At 45.2% G+C, this 15,220-nt stretch overlaps 1 protein-coding gene across 1 annotated transcript in view; it reads right to left on the minus strand.

Annotated features, from left to right (window-relative positions):
* Positions 1–15,220, minus strand: part of SPTBN2 (spectrin beta, non-erythrocytic 2) — a 137,678-nt gene that overhangs the window by 47,755 nt on the left and 74,703 nt on the right. The window contains exons 14-17 of the mRNA XM_070766198.1: positions 11,678–11,815; positions 8,151–8,907; positions 6,955–7,157; positions 1,348–1,438 (exon numbers count right to left, since the gene is read on the minus strand). Coding sequence (XP_070622299.1) covers positions 1,348–1,438; positions 6,955–7,157; positions 8,151–8,907; positions 11,678–11,815 — 1,189 coding nt within the window. The remainder of the gene's footprint in view (positions 1–1,347; positions 1,439–6,954; positions 7,158–8,150; positions 8,908–11,677; positions 11,816–15,220) is intronic.

The following is a 15,220-nucleotide window of genomic DNA, read 5'->3' on the forward strand; positions in this document are numbered from 1 at the left end:
GTTATTTCTCAGCTAAAACCCTTGGAGTAAAAGTGCTCTGTCTGCAAAGATGCTGGGAACTGTAATTGTAAGTCAGTGACACTGGAGACTCCTTATTTCATAAAGGAATTTGCAATTAGCTTTGATCTTGGGCAGCAGCCTAGCTGCTGGACTGTTATCTTTTAACTTCATCACCTCGAGGTTCGACTACTGTAACGCTCTCTACATGGGGCTACCTTTGAAAAGTGTTCGGAAACTTCAGACCGTGCAGAATGCAGCTGCGAGAGCTATCATGGGCTTTCCTAAATACGCCCAACACTCCGCAGTCTGCATTGGTTGCTGATCAGTTTCCGGTCACAATTCAAAGTGTTGGTTATGACCTATAAAGCCCTTCATGGCACCGGACCATAATATCTCCGGAACCGCCTTCTGCCGCACGAATCCCAGCGACCGGTTAGGTCCCATAGAGGCGGCCTTCTCCAGGTCCTGTCGACTAAACAATGTCGTTTGGCGGGACCCAGGGGAAGAGCCTTCTCTGTGGGGGCCCCGACCCTTTGGAACCAACTCCCCCCAGATATCAGAGTTGCCCCCACCCTCCTTGCCTTTCGTAAGCTCCTTAAAACCCACCTCTGTCGTCAGGAATGGGGGAATTGAGACTTTCCCTTCCCCCTAGGCTTATAAAATTCATGCATGGTATGTCAGTATGTATGATTGGTTTCTAAATTGGGGTTTTTTAAATTAACTTAAATATTAGATTTGTTTACATTGTATTATTATTGCTGTTAGCCGCCCCAAGTCTGCGGAGAGGGGCGGCATACAAATCTGATAGATAGATAGATAGATAGATAGATAGATAGATAGATAGATAGATAGATTAGATTAGATTGATAGATAGATAGATTAGATTGATAGATAGATAGATTGGATAGATAGATTAGATAGATTAGATAGATAGATTAGATAGATAGATAGATAGATTAGATAGATAGATAGAAAGAAAGATAGATAGGTAGATAGATAATAGATAGAAAGATAGATAGATAGATAGATGATAGATAGATTAGATAGACAGATAGATAGATTAGATAGGATAGATAGATAGATAGATAGATAGATAGGATAGGATAGATAGATAGATAGATAGATAGATAGATAGATAGATAGATAGATAAATAACTCCTTTCACTCACCCAGCATGAACTCACATACAAGAATTTGGCTTGTATAAATACGATATAAAAGGATGGATTTGAAATATCAGCATGTGGATTCCTCCTTTGTTTTCAATCTGCAAAGGTCCAGGTTAGAACTCCTCCATCACCCCAGCCCAGCCTTGAACCTTCCACCAGGAGACTGAACCAATCTTACCTCTTGACAATCTTGAAGGAAATGTTGAAGGACTCGGTTGTCCCGGAGCCGGGCCAGGAGATCATGAGCTGCTTCCTGATTTTTCCTGTGTCTGAAAGCGATTGGGATGGAGGAAGAGAAGCAGAAAGGAAGCGCGAGTTATTCATATACAGTACTGTTCTCACAAAGCAGCACCGCTTTACAAGAGAGATGGGGATCGTTAATATTTGAAGAGATTGATTCCATGCACTTACATCCTGAACCTTGCTGCCTGGGAATTCCGGGGATTGCAGCCCTAATGCATCTGGGAATGTCGCCTTTGGCAAGCTTTACAAGAGTGTCCTTCAACCTCAGCCACTTTTAAGATGGGTGGACTTCAACTCCCAGAATTCCCCAGCGGGCTATGCTTTAAACCAGTGTTTTTCAACCAGTGTGCCGTGAGACATGGTCAGGTGTGCCGCGAAGCTCAGAGGGAGAAAGAAAACAAGAGAGAGAGAAAGAAAGCAAGAGAGAGAGAGAGAAAGAAAGCAAGAGAGAGAGAGAGAGAGAAAGCAAGAGAGAGAGAGAGAAAGAAAGAGAGAGAGAGAAAAAGAAAACAAGAGAGAGAGAAAGAAAGAGAGAGAGAGAGAGAGAGAGAGAAAGAAAACAAGAGAGAGAAAGAAAGCAAGAGAGAGAGCAAGAGAGAGAAAGAAAGAAAGAAAGAAAGAGAGAGAGAGAAAAAGAAAACAAGAGAGAGAGAGAGAAAGAAAGAGAGAGAGAGAGAAAGAGAGAGAGAGAGAGAAAGAAAGAAAGAGAGAGAGAAAGAGAACAAGAGAGAAAGAAAACAAGAGAAAGAGCAAGAGAGAGAGAGAGAGAGAGAGAAAAAGAAAACAAGAGAGAGAAAGAAAGAAAGAGAGAGAAAGCAAGCAAGAGAGAGAGCAAGAGAGAGAGAGAGAAAGAAAGAAAGAGAAAGAAAGAAAGAGAGTGAAAGAGAGGGGGGGAAGTTGGGAGAGAGAAAGACATAGAGGGAGGGAGGGAGAAAGAAAGCAAAAAAGAGAGGAAGGAAGGAAGAGAGAAAGAAAGAGGGATGGAGAGAGAGAAAAAAAGAAGAAGGGAGAGAAAGAGGGAGGGAGAGAGAAATAGAGCGAAAGGGAGGAAGAGAGAGAATTTTTTTTGTCCAAACTTTTTTTAGCCGCCCCCCCCCCCCCACCACTCAATGTGCCCCAGGATTTTGTAAATGTAAAAAATGTGCCATGGCTCAAAAAAGGCTGAAAACCACTGCTTTAAACTACCAAGAAACAGGGACAGAGTTTCTGTGACTAGTCCCTTGTTGGGCCCTAATGCAATTAGCTGCAATGGGCTTTGGTGATGAGAACTCAGCCTGCAAGCATAATTATTACAGGTAGTCCTCAACACGCGGACACAATGGAGACCAAAATTCTATGTTGCCAAGTGGGAAATTTATTAAGTGAGCCTTGCCCCATTTTACGACTTTTCTTGCCTCCTTTGTTAAGCGAATAATGCCGGTCCTTCGACTATTTACACAATTGTTAAACAAATCTAGTTTCCCCCTTGTCAGAAAGTCACCACCGGGGATCGACCTGGTCATGGGACACCGCGACCGTCGTAAGTGTGAGTCAGTTGTCAAGCATCCCAATGTAAATCACATGACCGCCATCGTTAAGCGCGATGGATGGTCTTAAGTGGCTTCTCTTCAGTGTCGTTGCCACTTTGAGCGGTTGCTAAATGAATGGTCGGAAATTGAGGAGTGCCTATATGTGGCTTTTCCCCAATGTCTTGCTATCCAAGCCCCGGTCAACATTTCAGAAGACCACGCCGTACCTCAATTTGTGAGCGCTTGGATCTGACCGAGCACCGGACCAGGGTATCTACAAGACCGCCCTCTGCCGCACGAATCCCAGCGACCGGTTAGGTCCCACAGAGTTGGTCTCCTCCGGGTCCCATCAACTAAGCAATGTCGTTTGGCGGGACCCAGGGGAAGAGCCTTCTCTGTGGCGGCTCCGACCCTCTGGAATCAGCTCCCTCCAGAGATTAGAACTGCCCCCACCCTCCTTGCCTTTCGTAAACGCCTTAAAACCCACCTCTGTCGTCAAGCGTGGGGGAACTGAAACATCTCCCCCTACCTATGTAGTTTTTTGTGTATGACATGACTGTATGTATGTTTTTATATATTGGGGTTTCTTGTTTTTTAGACTTTTTAAATGTATTATTGTTATTTTAGATTCTAACTACAGTGTTCCCTCGATTTTCGCGGGTTCGAACTTCGCGGATAGCCTATACCACGGGTTTCCAAAAAATATTAATTAAAAAATACTTCACGGTTTTTTTCCTATACCATGGTTTTTTCCATCTGATGACATCACACATCATCACCAAACTAATAATTTTTGCAAATAAATAACAAAAAAAAATTATTGCTAATAAATAATTATGTTTATAAATATCAGGATCACTATTCAATGGCGAGTACCAGTAATAATGGTGAGTAAATGGTTGTTAAGGGAATGGGAAATGGTAATTTAGGAGTTTAAAGTGTTAAGGGATGGTTTGTGATATTGTCCATAGCCAAAAATGGTGTATTTACTTCCGCATCTTTACTTCGCGGAAATTCAACTTTCGCGGGCGGTCTCGGAACGCATCCCCCGCGGAAATCGAGGGAACACTGTATTAGATTTGTCATTGTATATTGTTTTTATCATTGCTGTGAGCCGCCCCGAGTCTACGGAGAGGGGCGGCATACAAATCTAATAAATAAATAATAATAATAATAATAATAATAATAATAATAATAATAAAAAACAATTCGATACGCTGGTATGCTCCGAGCAGCCCTAAGCCAAAGAAACCTCGTGCCATGTAAAATAAGGAAACCAACATCCAAGGATTTAAACGTGTTTTAAACCGTCCCTATCGGCCAATCGAATTTTTATCTTTCGCTTCCTCTGAGCAGCTCGGGACAACGTGGGTGGCTCCCCTTCTTGAAACTTTATATCCTGATCAATTATCCTACAAGTTAGATTAGCCTGAATAAGTGGCTCGCCATTCACAGCTGAGCGGAGATTGGATGGTAGCTTCTTGTGCTTCCTACTAGGAAATCACGTTCCCTTTCCAGGTTACGCTATAACAGGGATGGGGAACCTATTTTTTCCTCGGGTGCCAAAAGTATGCACACAATAGCACATGCGTTTGTGGCCCTACCCATAATTCTACGGCCCTAAGCCCCGCCCCTGTGCATGCACGCGTGATTCCACCCCCACCCACCCCACATACCCTGTTTTGGGCCTTGCAGGCCTCCCTGAAGTCTCCAGACGCCAGAAACTGCCCAGGCGTGGAGGGGGGATTAACCTCCCCCCCTTTTTCTCTGACCTCTATACACCAGTTGCGGCCCTATTTGGACCGGGAGTCACTGCTCACAGTCACTCGTGCCCTCATCACCTCGAGGCTCGACTACTGTAATGCTCTCTACATGGGGCTACCTTTGAAAAGTGTTCGGGAACTTCAGATCGTGCAGAATGCAGCTGCGAGAGCAGTCATGGGCTTTACCCCAAATGCCCATGTAACACCAGCACTCCGCAGTCTGCATTGGTTGCCGATCAGTTTCCGGTCACAATTCAAAGTGTTGGTTATAACCTATAAAGCCCTTCATGGCACCGGACCAGAATATCTCAGGGACCGCCTTCTTCCGCACAAATCCCAGCGACCAGTTAGGTCCCACAGAGTTGGTCTTCTCTGGGTCCCGTCGACTAAACAATGTCGCTTGGCGGGACCCAGGGGAAGAGCCTTCTCTGTGGCGGCCCCGGCCCTCTGGAACCAACTCCCCCGAGATTAGAATTGCCCCCACCCTCCTTGCCATTCGTAAATTACTGAAGACCTACCTCTGCTGCCAGGCATGGGGGAACTGAGATACTCTTTCCCCCTAGGCCTTTACAATTTTATGCATGGTATGTCTGTATGTATGTTTGGTTTTATAATAAGGGTTTTTAACTGTTTTAATATTGGATTGTTTATATGCTGTTTTTATTACTGTTGTTAGCCGCCCCGAGTGTACGGAGAGGGGCAGCATACAAATCCAATAAATAGATAGATAGATAGATAGATAGATAGATAGATAGATAGATAGATAGATAGATAGATAAATATTGATCAGCTGGACCGAGTGTGTATGACTGTGTAGTTAATGGGTTTTTAATACATGTATTTTAATTTAGTTTAAATTTTAACATTAGATTTGCATTGTATTGTACAGTAAGACCTCACCTATCGCTGGTGTTACGTTCCAGACCCGGCCGCGATAGGTGAAATCCGCGATGGGGAATTTATCGACTGATAGTACTTATTTAAGTATTTATATTGTAATTGTTTGGTAAGTTTTCCTTGTTTTAAGTGGTTATAAACCCTTTCCCACACAGTATTTATTTTAGATACAGTATTTAAATACAGTATTTACAATTTTAGATATGTATTTTTTTAAAAACCTGCCGATCGAGTTCCGCGGGCTGTTTAAATCTGCCGATCGACTTCCTCAGAAACCCGCGAACCAGCGAAGATCCGCGAATGATTTTTCTCATTAATATTTCTTGAAAACCCGCAATGAAGTGAAGCCGCAGTAGGTGAAGCGCGGTATAGCGAGGGACTACTGGATTACTGTCTTGTTGTGAGCCGCCCCGAGTCTTCGGAGAGGAGCAGCATACAAATCTAATAAATTCAATTCAACTCAATTTCCAGACTCCCAGTAGGCCTGAGTTTCACCTTCCCCAGGCTCCAGAGGCTTTCCTGGAGCCTGGGAAGGGTGAAAATGATCCTCCCTGCTCCCCTGGAAGCCCTCTGGGGGTCGGTTAAACTAGGGCAACGGCTCACATGCCTACAGATATGGCTCCGCGTGCTACCGTATGCCATAGGTTCACCATCACAGCTCTATAACACGGGGGCCAAACTCGCGGTGTCATTGTTGCTGTCATACGACACTTGGCGACATTTCCCACCCCATTCACGGAGCTGGGATAGGCGTGATGCAGGCCGCTGGTTTGACACCCTTGCTCTATAAACTCCCTGGCAAAGAAAGCCAATGGAGGCAAATCCACCTCCTTCTCCCTTTTGTGTTCCCTGGCCTGGGATCAGTGTTCCCTCTAATTTTTTGGGGGGGTGGGCGGAAAAGTATAGTGTCTGAGCGGCAGTCCCTTCGGGACTGGGCGGCACAGAAATAATAAATAAACAAACAAACAAACAAACAAACAAACAAAAAACCCACCCTGTTTTGCCTCGGAGAATTTCAAAATAAAATACTGTACTGTGTGTCTATAACAGTGAGCTCATAATAGGGCAACTCTATCAATATCAAAATGCCACTTAAATAGTTGAGCTAGTTTCAAACTAGATTTTGATTTTCTTTCTCTCTTCCTTACTCCCATTCTTTTTCTTTCTCTTTTCCTTCCTCTCTTTTTTCTATCTGTTTCTCTCTCTTCCTCTCTCTCTCCTTCCCTCTCACTCTTTCCCTCTCGGCTTCTGGGCAGGTTTGGAAAACTCTGAGTTGATGATGATTTTTAAGTGAGCGATTGCTCACTGCTCAGCTTAGAGGGAACTATGCCTGGGATGTCATTTTTTCGCCAAAGGAGCCTTCCCGCTGCTCACCGACTGTCAATAGAGTTGACCTTCTCCTGGACCTTGTCCGAGTGCAGGCTGTCTTCCAGAATGAGTTTCCGCCCCGAGTCCACCAGGCCTTTGATCTTCTCTCCGTTGGCTTCCATGGTGGTCATGAAATCTTCGTGTTTCTTAATGGCAGCCTCGGCAGCCTGGAGAGAGCTGGGCATGCTGGTGTGAGTCAGTACATATTCCTGGGAAGGAGGGAAGGAAGAAGGGGAGGGGAGGAAGGGATGGAGGAAGGAAAGCAAGCAAGCAGAGAAATAGAGGGACAGGGAAGAGAGAAAGGGAGGGAGGGAAAGAAGGAAGGGGAAAAAGAAGGGGAGGGAGGAAAGTAGGAAGGGGAAAAAAGAGGGAGGAAGGGAAGGAGGTGGGGTAGGGAGGAAGGCAAGAAAGAGAGGAAGGAGGGAGGATGGAAGGAAGAAGGGAGAACGGGAGGGAGGCGATGAGAAATAAAAGGATGAAAAGAAGGGAAGGGGAAGGAAAGGAAGACAGAAAAGAGGGAGGGAAGGAAAGAAGGAAAAGAACAAGGAAAGGGAAAAGGGAAGGGAAAGAAACAAAAAAGGAAAGGAAAAAGAGGGAAAAGAGGGAAGGGAAGGAAGAAGAGAGGAGAGGAAAGGAGGACAAAAAAGAGGAAGGGAAGGAAAGAAGGAAAAGATAAAGGAAAGGGAAAGAAACGAAAAAAGGAAAAGGAAAAGGAAAAGGGAAAGGAAAGGAAGAAGGAAAGGAAAAAGATGGAAAAGAGGGAAGGGAAGGGAAGGAAGAAGAGAGGAGAGGAAAGGAGGACAAAAAAGAGGAAGGGAAGGAAAGAAGGAAAAGAAAAAGGAAAGGGAAAAGGAAAGAAACAAAAAAGGAAAAGGGAAAGAAAAGGAAGAAGGAAAGGAAAAAGATGGAAAAGAAGGAAGGGAAGGGAAGGAAGAAGAGAGGAGAGGAAAGGAGGACAAAAAAGAGTAAGGGAAGGAAAGAAGGAAAGGAAGAAGGAAAGGAAAAAGATGGAAAAGAAGGGAGGGAAGGGAAGGAAGGAGAGGAAAGGAGGACAAAAAAGAGGAAGGAAAAGAAAGAAGGAAAAGAAAAAGGAAGGTCACAAAAAAAGATCACAACACAAGCAAACAATTGGCCCTGCGAAGTCGTTAAGCAAAAGCCCAGCCTCCGCCTCCCCTCCCGCCCCAAACCTCTCTCTGCTTCACCTGGTTGCTGAGGACCCCTTCCACTTGCTTGGTGTCCCTCAGGAAGACCTGGAAGCCGTAAGCCCGCGAGAGCAGCTGGTGCCGGTTCTCCCACATCTGCCCGAGTTCGTTCCAGCCGGTGTCGAGGGCCTGGAGCCGCTGCTGGAGGAACATGTGCTGGGCATCGGTGTGGCCTTGCGTCACGTCCTCCCCCATGGTCCGCAGCCGCTGGTAGTCGCCCTTGTAGTGCTCCACCTCGTTTCGGATGGTCTCGTGCTGGCTCAGCAGCTGCTCGGCCTCCGGCAGGGTAGCCGGGACGTCCTCGGAGGCGATGGCGGTCTGGGTGCGCAACAGCCACGCCTGGAAGTCATCCAGGTCGCGCAGGAAGCCCTGGAGCTTGCTGGCTTCCCCCAGGGACTCCTCGCGGCGGCGCATGGTTCCGCGCAGCTCGTCCCAAGTCCCGTCGATTTCGGCCAGGCGGCCGGAGATGGCGGCGGCTTGTTCCGGATGCTGGGCCGACAGCCGGTCCGCCTCCTCGTGCAAGTCCGTGACTTTGCCCTGGATGGCCTCCAGGTCCCGTTCCGTGCCGGCCAGCTTGCGCTGCAGAGCCATCACCCCCGCCAGGTCGTTGCCCAGGCCTTGGGTCGACTCGATCACCTTGGTTTTCTCCCGCATCCAAGCCTTGGTTTCGTTGCACTCCAAGAAGTAGTTCTGGATGCTGAGGGCCGAGGTCAAGGCCTCCTTCTTTTGGCTGGCCAAGGACTGGAACTGCTGCCACCTGGGAACAAGGAAGGGTGGAAGATATTGACAAAATTGAATGGGTCCAAAGACGGGCTACAAGAATGGTGGAAGGTCTTAAGCATAAAACGTATCAGGAAAGACTTCATGAACTCAATCTGTATAGTCTGGAGGACAGAAGGAAAAGGGGGGACATGATCGAAACATTTAAATATGTTAAAGGGTTAAACAAGGTCCAGGAGGGAAGTGTTTTTAATAGGAAAGTGAACACAAGAACAAGGGGACACAATCTGAAGTGAGTTGGGGGAAGGATCAAAGGCAACATGAGAAAATATTATTTTACTGAAAGAGTAGTAGATCCTTGGAACAAACTTCCAGCAGACGTGGTTGGTAAATCCACAGGAACTGAATTTAAACATGTCTGGGATAAACATATATCCATCGTAAGATAAAATACAAGAAATAGTATAAGGGCAGACTAGATGGACCATGAGGTCCTCTTCTGCCGTCAGTCTTCTATGTTTCTATGTTTCTAAGGTGTTGTGGTTAGCTCTGGCCCAGCTCCTGCCCCAAGGACTGTGGATATGGGGGAGACATCGACATGCTGCAGGCCTGTTTTGCCCCCCCTTCCCCGGTGGAATCTGATGATGAAGGCTCCTCTGACCAAGAAGACATGAGTGACAGGGAGGAGGAGAGTGGGGCAGACAGCTCAGAAGGAGATCAATTATCTAGCTCCTCCTTGGATTCGGAACAAGAGTTAATGATACAGCCACGCATGCGGAGAGCAATGCATAGGCAACAACAACTGAGAGATTATTATCAAAGAAAATGAGGCCACCTGTGGTTGGGTGGGGCTGTGGTCATTAGTGAGGCTGCTATAAATAGCAGCCTGTGGGTTTGGCCATTGTGGAGGATTATCTGATCGTTGTGTTTCGTGACTGCTTTACTGACTTTGACCTTTTGTGTGCTGATTTTCCCCCGCTTTGAAAGTAAACCAGAGCAAAGGGTGTGTCACTTTGTGAAAGAAGAAGGACTGTGAATTGCCTCACAGCTGCAAGCTAAGTATCACAGGACTGATAAGGGACTTGTACAAATTACCAGTTTGGTTGGAGACGAGTGCTCTGTGCTATACCAAAAGAGGGCTTGGTTTAAGTGAATTTTCATTATAAAGAACATTGCTTTGAATTTTCAAACGTGTGTGTGTGTCTCTGAAATTTGTACCTGTGAATTTTCGGGAGGAGTCTACCAGAGAGCCCGACAGAACAGAAGGCTGAGTCAACTTTGAGCCAGTAAGGATCGAACTAACATCTGGCAATTGGTAGTCAGCAGAAATAGCCTGCGCAGCACTGCATTCTAAACACTCCACGGCAAAGCAGCTTTTCCCTGGAAACCACTCCCTAGTATCAAAAACGTTGGGGAGCTACTAGAATAAAGAAAACCTCTCCCTTCTAGCACTGATAATGTTACCTAGTTGGGTCAAGAAACATCCATAAGAAAACCACCCAGCTCAGAGAGACACCAAGAATTCAGACTTGAGGAGGTTTCTTATTGTCGTATCTTGGGCGTCCTCCTCGACCCACAGCTCACATTAGAGAAACATCTTTCAGCTGTGGCGAGGGGGACGTTTGCCCAGGTTCGCCTGGTGCACCAGTTGCGGCCCTATCTGGACCGGGAGTCACTGCTCACAGTCACTCATGCCCTCATCACCTCGAGGCTCGACTACTGTAACGCTCTGTACATGGGGCTACCTCTGAAAAGTGTTCGGAAACTTCAGATCGTGCAGAATGCAGCTGTGAGAGCAATCATGGGCTTCTCTAAATATGCCCATGTTACTCCCACACTCCGCAGTCTGCATTGGTTGCCGATCAGTTTCCGGTCACAATTCAAAGTGTTGGTTATGACCTACAAAGCCCTTCATGGCACTGGACCAGAATATCTCCGGGACCGCCTTCTGCCGCACGAATCCCAGCGACCAATTAGGTCCCACAGAGTTGGCCTTCTCCTGGTCCTGTCAACTAAACAATGTCGTTTGGCAGGACCCAGGGGAAGAGCCTTCTCTGTGGCAGCCCCGGCCCTCTGGAACCAACTCCCCCCAGAGATTAGAATAGCCCCCACCCTTCTTGCTTTTCGCAAGCTTCTTAAAACCCACCTTTGTCGTCAGGCATGGGGGAACTGAGATATTCTTTCCCCCTCGGCTTCCACAATTTATGTATGGTACGTTTGTATGTATGATTGGTTTTTAAAATAAGGGTTTTTAGCTTCTTTAGTATTGGATTGTCGCACGTTGTTTTTATGTTTGTTTGTTTATGTTTATTTAGATTTGTATGCCGCCCCTCTCCGCAGACTCGGCGGCTACTGTTGTTAGCCACCCCGAGTCTACGGAGAGGGGCGGCATTCAAATCCAATAAAATGAAATGAAATTCTTATTTTATTTTATTTTTTCTGGTCAGAAGAACAGGCAGTTTCGGCCTCTACTATTTAATTTTTATTTTCTGAGAAAATGCCTCCGGGATTCACAGGCAGTAAATTGGCTCTGTTTTATTTTTTTTATTTTTTTTTTGGAAAATAGTTGAAAGCTGCTGCTTTGCTTTGCAACCTGCCTGCTTTCCCCCTTCATCTTTTTTAATTAAAACCCTCGACGAGGCTTCCGGGCAGGTGGGGCAAAGCGTTAGAAGCTGTTGGCTCCCTTTGAAGTTCGAAGCAGGAGTTGATTTTTTTGCCCTGTTCGGCTGCAGAAAAGCCGACAGCTCCCCCCTTCTCTGTCTGGCCTCCGTCGTCGCTTCCTTCTCCTCGCACCTCCGGGCACTTACCGAATATTGAGCTGTTCCTGGGTGGCTTGAACGCTTTCCTTGTTCCTGTGGTTAGCACCCAAAAGCTGGCTTGCGATCTCGTTGACTGCTGCGATGCGAGAGGCCAAGTTATTCATTTCTGGCTCCAGGGTCTCGAACCTGAGTCAGCGAGAATCAAAGGAACAGAGAAAACCGTGAGAAGGAAAAAGTTCTCTTCTGCAGCAGGAATAACAGGTTAAGAGAGATGGGAAAGGCCTTGTAGGTCATCTAGTCCAGTGTTTTTCAACCAGTGTGCCGTGGCACACTAGTGTGCCACGAGACATGGTCAGGTGTGCCGCGAAGCTCAGAGAGAGAAAGAAAGAAAGAAAGAGAGAAAGAAAGCAAGAGAGAGAGAAAGAAAGAGAGAAAGAGTGAGCGAGAGAGAGAGAAAGAACGAGAGAGAGAAAGCAAGAGAGAAAGAGAAAAAGAAAAAGAAAGCAAGAGAGAAAGAGAGAGCAAGAGAGAGAGAAAGCAAGGGAGAGAAAGAGAAAGAGAGGGAGGGAAGGAAAGAGTGAAAGACATAGAGGGAGGGAGGGAGGGAGAGAGGAAGAGCAAAAAAGAGAGGAAGGAAGGGAAAGAAAGAGCGATGGAGAGAGAGAGAAAGAAAGATGGAGAAAGAGGGAGGGAGAGAGAAATAGAACGAAAGGGAGGAAGAGAGAGAGAGATAATTTTTTTGTCCAAACTTTTTTTAGAAGCCCCCCCCCTGCTCAATGTGCCCCAGGGTTTTGTAAATGTAAAAAATGTGCCGCGGCTCAAAAAAGGTTGAAAATCACTGATCTAGTCTAACCCCCCCATCCAAGCAAGAGATCCTACACTATTTCTGACAGTCTGTTCTTGAAAGCCTCCAAGAATGAAGCTCCCACAACTTCCAAGGAAACTCTATTCCATGGGTTCTATGGGTTGAAGTTAGTTGGGGGAAAGATCAAAAGCAACGTGAGAAAATATTATTTCACCGAAAGAGTAGTAGATGCTTGGAACAAACTTCCAGCAGACGTGGTTGGTAAATCCACAGGAACTGAATTTAAACCTGCCTGGGATAAACATAGATCCATTGTAAGATAAAATACAGGAAATAGTATAAGGGCAGACTAGATGGACCATGAGGTCTTTTTCTGCCGTCAGTCTTCGATGTTTCTATGATTGTTCTCACTGCCAGAAAATTCCTCCATATTTCCAGGTTGAATCGCTGCTTGATCAGTTTCCATCCATCCATCCATCCATCCATCTATCCACCCATCCACCCACCCACCCACCTAGGGGCCGGGGGAGGGGTGTGTGTCACGCCACCGGCATTTTTGACTGTCCAAGCCAGGTTTCAGACAAGCAAAGTCAATGGAGAAAGCTAGATCCACTTAATGGCCAGGCGATTCACTTAACAACTTAACCATTGTGGCCAAAAAGGGTCGTAAAACAGGGCGCAGCTCACAGAACAGCCGCTTCACTTGACAATGGACATTCTGCTCCCACCTACAAAAAGATATTGACAAAATTGAACAGGTCCAAAGACGGGCTACAAAAATGGTGGAAGGTCTTACGCATAAAACTTATCAGGAAAGACTTCATGGACTCAATTTGTATAGTCTGGAGGACAGAAGGAAAAGGGGGGACATGATCAAAACATTTAAATATGTTCAAGAGTTAAATAAGGTCCAGGAGGGAAGTGTTTTTAATAGGAAAGTGAACACAAGAACAAGGGGACACAATGTGAGGTTAGTTGGGGAAAAGATCAGAAGGAACGTGAGAAAATATTATTTGACTTAAAGAGTAATAGATCCTTGGAACAAACTTCCAGCAGACGTGGTTGGTCAATCCACAGGAACTGAATTTAAACATGCCTGGGATAAACATAGATCCATTTTAAGATAAAATACAGGAAATAGTATAAGGGCAGACTAGATGGACTATGAGGTCTTTTTCTGCCGTCAGTCTTCCAGGTTTCTAGGTTTCTAACACAAGAACAAGGGGGCACAATCTGAGGTTAGTTGGGGGAAAGATCAAAAGCAACGTCAGAAAATATTATTTGACTGAAAGAGTAGTAGATACTCGGAACAAACTTCCAGCAGACGTGGTAGATAAATCCACAGTAACTGAATTTAAACATGCCTGGGATAAACATAGATCCATCCTAAGATAAAATACAGAAAATAGTATAAGGGCAGACTAGATGGACCATGAGGTCCTTTTCTGCCGTCAGTCTCCTATGTTTCTATGTAAATGTAAGGAAAGGACCATCTGTACAAGCTGCCCGGCAACAAACATCATCCGGGCTTTTCATGTTTTAAAATGACGGTGAGAAATACAGAGAGTGGAAATAGCCAGCAGCAAAGGCACCTGCTTTCCTTGCTTCTGGGATGGAGCGGAATATAACATCTGCAAATTAAAACTTCACTAAAGGGTTTGGCACCAAGCCCTGGCACGCTGAACAACATGCAGGGACAATTGGTTCCTGGGCTCCCAAATGCGATTGGGATTTTGTTCCCGTTTTATTTTCAATTTATGTATTAATTCCTCCTTTTTTTTTGGCTGGGTCTGTGTTATTCAAAAGCCCAGTGCCAATCAAGGTGGCTCCGAGTTCTCAGAGAGGGGTGGCATACAAATCTAATAAATTATTATTATTATTATTATTATTATTATTATTATTATTACTACTACTACTACTACTATTATTATTATTATTATTATTATTATTATTATTATTATTATGTCAATGCAACACAGCAAACGAGATCACTATGCTGGATTTCGTATTTCATCACCAGTCGGGCGCTTCCCAAGCACCTAGGACTGCGAATTATGTTTGCCGATCCCAATAAAGCGGCCTTTTGCAATTGACAGATGGAGATTTTGTCAATTCCGATGGTTTTCAAATGTCCGCTGAGATCCTTTGGCACTGCGCCCAGCGTGCCATGGACCACTGGGACCACTTTCAATGGTTTATGCCAGAGTCGTTGCAGCTCGATTTTTAGATCTTCGTATTTCACTAATTTCTCTAGCTGCTTCTCCTCAATTCTGCTGTCTCCTGGGATTGCGATGTCGATGATCCATACTTTCTTTTTCTCCACGATCACAATGTCTGGTGTGTTATGCTTCAGAATTCGGTCAGTCTGAAGTCGGAAGTCCCACAGTAGTTTTGCTTGCTCATTTTCGACCACTTTTTCGGGCTTATGATCCCACCAGTTCTTTGCCACTGGTAGATGGTAGTTCCGGCACAAGTTCCAGTGGATCATCTGTGCCACAGCATCATGTCTATGCTTGTAGTCAGTCTGTGCAATCTTTTTGCAGCAGCTGAGAATGTGATCGATTGTTTCATCTGTTTCTTTACAGAGTCTGCACTTTGGATCGTCTGTTGATTATTATTATTATTATTATTATTATTATTATTATTATTAATTAAATTTATTTATTTATTAAATTTGTATGTCGCCCCTCTCCATATTATTATTGTTGTTGTTGTTGTTGTTAATATTATTATTATTATTAATTAAATTTATTTATTTATTAAATTTGTATGTCGCCCCTCTCCAT

The sequence above is a fragment of the Erythrolamprus reginae genome, chromosome 13 (assembly GCF_031021105.1).
Source record: "Erythrolamprus reginae isolate rEryReg1 chromosome 13, rEryReg1.hap1, whole genome shotgun sequence".
Classification (NCBI taxonomy): Eukaryota; Metazoa; Chordata; class Lepidosauria; order Squamata; family Dipsadidae; genus Erythrolamprus; species Erythrolamprus reginae.